General features: G+C 26.8%; 1 protein-coding gene across 1 annotated transcript; it reads right to left on the reverse strand.

The window, feature by feature from the left end:
* Positions 1-348: 348 nt before the first annotated feature.
* Positions 349-1,189, reverse strand: LOC142237873 (uncharacterized). The gene is made up of 3 exons (XM_075309330.1): positions 901-1,189; positions 640-807; positions 349-588 (listed from the first exon to the last, which is right to left on the reverse strand). The coding sequence occupies exons 1-3, from the start codon at positions 1,153-1,155 to the stop codon at positions 421-423; spliced, it is 591 nt and encodes a 196-aa protein (XP_075165445.1). The 5' UTR covers positions 1,156-1,189; the 3' UTR covers positions 349-420.
* Positions 1,190-5,768: the final 4,579 nt, after the last annotated feature.

Below are 5,768 nucleotides of genomic sequence, written 5' to 3' on the forward strand. Positions count from 1 at the left end.
ATCTTAATACGAAATATGGTTCTAGACTACATATTTTAAATAATCATCGACGAATAATCACTTCTTTAGTCTATTTAGGGCCCTGGACTGTTTAATCGATTGTTGAATCGTTTGACATAAATTTGGGTTTAATGGCTTTCAAAGAGAATAATTTATAAGAAATTAGTTCCAGAGGAAAGTATTTTTTCTTTGTGTATGGTATCCATTTGTCTAATTAATCGATTCAGATTTACCAAAGCTCTTACATATGAATCACCATACGGGAGGGTTTGCCACACCTCACAGAGACTATAATCAAAATTCAAATAAATGAAGGACTGAAAGTTATTCTATCCTTATTTTTTTTTATTTCCATAATGAATACAAATATGAAATTTGCAAAAACTTTGCTAGTTGAATACATTTTCAATAGAAAGAAAATTATAGTTTTTCAAAATCTCCAATTACCTCAAAGCAAATTCTATTAGGACGTTTAGCATTCAATTGATCGTATGCCGTAAAGGTAACAGTAACTTTGTGGCGACCTTGAATGGAAGCAGGAATATCCATTGTGGTATCTGAATCAAAGGTGCCATGATGATAGACTTCCTGTAAAAGAGGAAAGTAGTGACTTGCGATCGATTTACATTCTCAATCTACCCCAATATTATTTAGACAAAGCCTTTCATCTACCGGTACGTGCTGAGCCCAAAATGTATACCACAGGGTATCATCTTTGAATTGAGATTTGCAAAAATCGGTGACCACTCCAGATATAGGTGTTAATTGCCATTTGCCACGTTGAAACTTAAATACTTCGAAACGCAACTGGAGAGACACCATTTATGTAGTTTTTGTAAAGTTTTAGTTTACTCCAATATAATGAACTCGTTCGGTTAGTTTAACCTCTAGTGAACTTACCTCAATGCGATCGGTGGGTTGTACATCCTGCCATATGCATGTTACATTACCACTAACTCTAATACTGCCATCATTGAAGTGAATTTTACACTCGGTTATATCGAATAAATCGTGAATGCCATTTGTGTCAGGTTCGTCAGGACAACTTTCAAAAAGATCGGGATTATCGAAAAATAATTTATAGCGTATTCCTTGAGAAAAATTCACTTCAAAAATAATGATGCACATCAAGCCAATTAATTTGGGGTAATCCATTTTTAGAGATATTTACGAGACACATATACGAGTATACAGCTTCGCTGTAAATAACTATGATGAAACTTTTATAAGAGATCTATATATATAAATTTTTTAAATTACCATTATATACTACCCAACAATTTTTTTTATTAATATTGGTTTTATAACTAGCGAATAATGTGATAATGTGATAAACTGTTTCGGATATGCAACCACGGTTGCCACAGTTGGTAGAATTCTACCAAAATTGGTAGATTTTTACTGTTTGGTAGATTGGTAGAATTCTCGATGTTTTGGAAGATTTTTTAAAATATTTTTCTCCATCTAGGAGGTAATTCATAAATAGAAATTTTATACAAAAATAAAATGTTGACAAAGAAGAGAACATTTTCTATAGAATAAAATTTTGAGAAAATTTTCTATAGGAATACAATACAATTTTCATAGAAATAACATTTTGACAAAAATTTCTATAGAAATAAAATTTTTAGAAAATTTTCTATAGAAATAAAATTTTGAGAAAATTTTCTATAGAAATAAAATTTTGAGAAAATTTTCTATAGAAATACAATTTTGGGAAAATTTTCTATAGAAATACAATTTTGACAAATTTTTCTACAGAAATAAAATTTTGACAAAATTTTCTATAGAAATACAATTTTGGGAAAATTTTCTATAGAAATACAATTTTGAGAAAATTTTCTATAGAAATAAAATTTTGACAAAATTTTCTACAGAAATAAAATTTTGACAAAATTTTCTACAGAAATAAAATTTTGACAAAATTTTCTATAGAAATAAAATTTTGAGAAAATTTTCTATAGAAATAAAATTTTGAGAAAATTTTCTATAGAAATACAATTTTGAGAAAATTTTCTATAGAAATACAATTTTGAGAAAATTTTCTATAGAAATAAAATTTTGAGAAAATTTTCTATAGAAATACAATTTTGGGAAAATTTTCTATAGAAATACAATTTTGAGAAAATTGCTTATAGAAATAAAATTTTGAGAAAATTTTCTATAGAAATAAAATTTTGAGAATTTTTTCTATAGAAATACAATTTTGAGAAAATTTTCTATAGAAATACAATTTTGAGAAAATTTTCTATAGAAATACAATTTTGGGAAAATTTTCTATAGAAATAAAATTTTGAGAAAATTTTCTATAGAAATACAATTTTGACAAAATTTTGAGAAAATTTTCTATAGAAATACAATTTTGAGAAAATTTTCTATAGAAATAAAATTTTGAGAAAATTTTCTATAGAAATGCAAGTTTGAGAAAATGTTCTATAGAAATACAATTTTGACAAAATTTTGAGAACATTTTCTATATAAATAAAATTTTGAGAAAATTTTCTATAGAAATACAATTTTGAGAAAATTTTCTATAGAAATACAATTTTGAGAAAATTTTCTATAGAAATAAAATTTTGACAAAATTTTCTACACAAAATAAAATTTTGAGAAAATTTTCTATAGAAATACAATTTTGGCAAAATTTTCTATAGAAATAAAATTTTGAGAAAATTTTCTATAGAAATACAATTTTGAGAAAATTTTCTATAGAAATACAATTTTGAGAAAATGTTCTATAGAAATACAATTTTGACAAAATGTTGAGAACATTTTCTATAGAAATACAATTTTGAGAAAAATTTCTATAGAAATAAAATTTTGAGAAAATTTTCTATAGAAATACAAGTTTGAGAAAATGTTCTATAGAAATACAATGTTGACAAAATTTTGAGAACATTTTCTATATAAATAAAATTTTGAGAAAATTTTCTATAGAAATACAATTTTGAGAAAAATTTTTATAGAAATAAAATTTTTAGAAAATTTTCTATAGAAATACAATTTTGAGAAAATTTTCTATAGAAATAAAATTTTGACAAAATTTTCTATAGAAATAAAATTTTGACAAAATTTTCTACAGAAATAAAATTTTGAGAAAATGTTCTATAGAAATAAAATTTCGACAAAATGTTCTACAGAAATAAAATTTTGACAAATTTTTCTACAGAAATAAAATTTGGAAAAATTTTTCTATAGAAATAAAATTTTGAGAAAATATAAAAAAAATTGAGAAAAAAGTGGTGAATAGACAGTCAAATCTTAATCTATTTCGAAGATTATATCTCATTTCTGGTAAATTTATTGTACCCTGTGGTATATAGTGGAGATTTGAAAGCAACCCAGGGGTCGTATACGTATTGTTGATATAATTAATATAACTCATGCGCCCTATGTTCCTTTGTATTCCTGTTAGAAATAGATTATTTATTTAAAAAACTATTTGTTAAATACTTTCTTACAAAAATTGTATAACATAAAATTTAGAGTATAAAATGATCAATAAATGGACCTTAAAAATATGAAATATTTACTTACTATAATAAATCTTTATTTGATATACTGCATATGGCAATATATTTACGATATGGCAAAATATTCACGGTTTTGTACTTCCAAATTATATGGTATCTATATGCAATACTCAAAATAAGGTGAATAAAAACACTTTGGCATGATTCTGAGACGATCAAGCGAGGCTCGCCGGTCTTCCGAACGAAACAAGCTATCGGCTTGAAACTTGGTACTACTTGTTCTTATGCTCATCACAGATCATAAAAGTATTTATGAAAATTAATTAAAATTACCCACAATCCCTGGGGCAATATTATCAACTAAACCCCTTTTTAAATTCATTATGTTGCAAAAATACCAAAATTCTATCCTTGGTATCATTGTAAAGTTTAGAGGACTTTATGAAAACAATTGACAAATTGATAACAAGTATTTGTAGAAATCGTTACGTAAGCCCTATTGTAGAATGTATTTTTGTGTAGACCAGTGTAAAATCTTTATTATAGTTGAAATTAGCCTATTGAATTGCATGCTTGTTTCCCCTGGTAATACATTTTTTCCAAATATTTTATCGCTTGTGTTGTTGAATTTTATATTACAAATAAATAAAAAAAGTAATTTTTATTAATTAGTGCAAATAATCGAAACAAATTCGATATACGCGAAAATGGTAAATAAACTTTCCCAGACTACAATGAAATACAAATTACTTTACTGCACAGTTGAAAATGGGAGAGGGAAAAATGTGAATGTGGCTATTTCTCTTCTGGATGCAGCAAGAAATAACAAAATTTATTAAAAAGGGATAGAGTCGAAAAAGAGCAACGACAGTTACTGAATTTCTGTCACGTTTTATTAAATAGAGGTAGACCAAAACAAGTATATATGGCCGTAAGTTCGGCCAGGCCGAAGCTTATGTACCCTCCACCATGGATTGCGTAGAAACTTCTACTTCTATAGAAATAATATTTTGACAAAATTTTCTATAGAAATAACATTTTGACAAAATTTTCTATAAAAATAAAATTTTGGTACACGCACAGAAAAAACATGTTTGGACATGGTTGCCGCATCCATTTAATGCTTATTTAGAGTATGTAATTGTCGCGAAAACCATGTATTTTGTCTTTGTAAAAATAATTTTCGAGCGGAGAAAAATATATGTTGGCAATAAGCATTTAAATGGTTCTCAAATGCCGCAAACATGTTATATTATTTAAATGATAGAATTTGAGACCATTATATGGTCAGGAAAATCATGTATCTGACCATTCAATTTTTTTACTTTTTTGCAGAGAAAAAAATATTTGTATAGTTTACGTATAGACATGTCTACAACCATAACATGGCCATAAAGACTATGTACATTGTTTTCGTGCCCATTTAATTTTTTAATTTTTTTGCAGCGACAAGAATTTTATAAAAACATTGAGCAGGTACACACGATTTTCATTTTGCGCGTCAGTCGTGTGTTGATTGTTTCTTGGAATGGACGGAGAATACGGAATTATTGTGTTTTGTGTTAATTTATTTATTCAGAAATGGCACGTGGTTTTATGTGAATACAAACAAGGAAAGTGTAATTGAAAAAAATATACCTGGTTTTTGTTCTGCATTTTGATATATGGTATAATTTATTTTTATTTGCAGTTACATGATGTCTGCGTTTGTACATTTGATGGTCACGAAGTAAATATGGAATGATTACTTATTGTTGAAATTGAACCAAACTAGAGTGTGTAAAAATATGTGAAGTTTGCTTGCACGACATTATAAATACAAATAAACAATGAATTAGTTTATAAATAAATAAAAACAAATAAATAAAATTGATTTTGTGTTTTCTTTTCTCAAGTGGCGTCCTTTTTTCGACGACGAAAAAAGTTTTTTCATAAAAATCAAAACATTTTAGGTTGTGACCATGTTCTTTTAACTAGAAGAAAAACATTTTTGACGAATAACATAACATTTTAGATCGTGACCATTGTCTTTTAATGGAAACAAAATTCTTTTTATCAATATAATAACATTTTAGATGAGGACAATTGTATTTTTCTTAGAACCATGTTCACTGAGCCAACATGGTTGCAGGTTAAAATGTTACATGGTCGCCGCAAAAATAGCTGCTATCATATTATTTTGCTCTTCGAATATGATTGTGGCAATCATGTTTCTTCTCTGCGTGTAGATTATTTTTGGCTCGAGTGGCAACCATGATTATGAACCGATATGGACCAATTTTTGTGTGGTTGGGG

The sequence above is a fragment of the Haematobia irritans genome, chromosome 5 (assembly GCF_050003625.1).
Source record: "Haematobia irritans isolate KBUSLIRL chromosome 5, ASM5000362v1, whole genome shotgun sequence".
Taxonomy (NCBI): Eukaryota; Metazoa; Arthropoda; class Insecta; order Diptera; family Muscidae; genus Haematobia; species Haematobia irritans.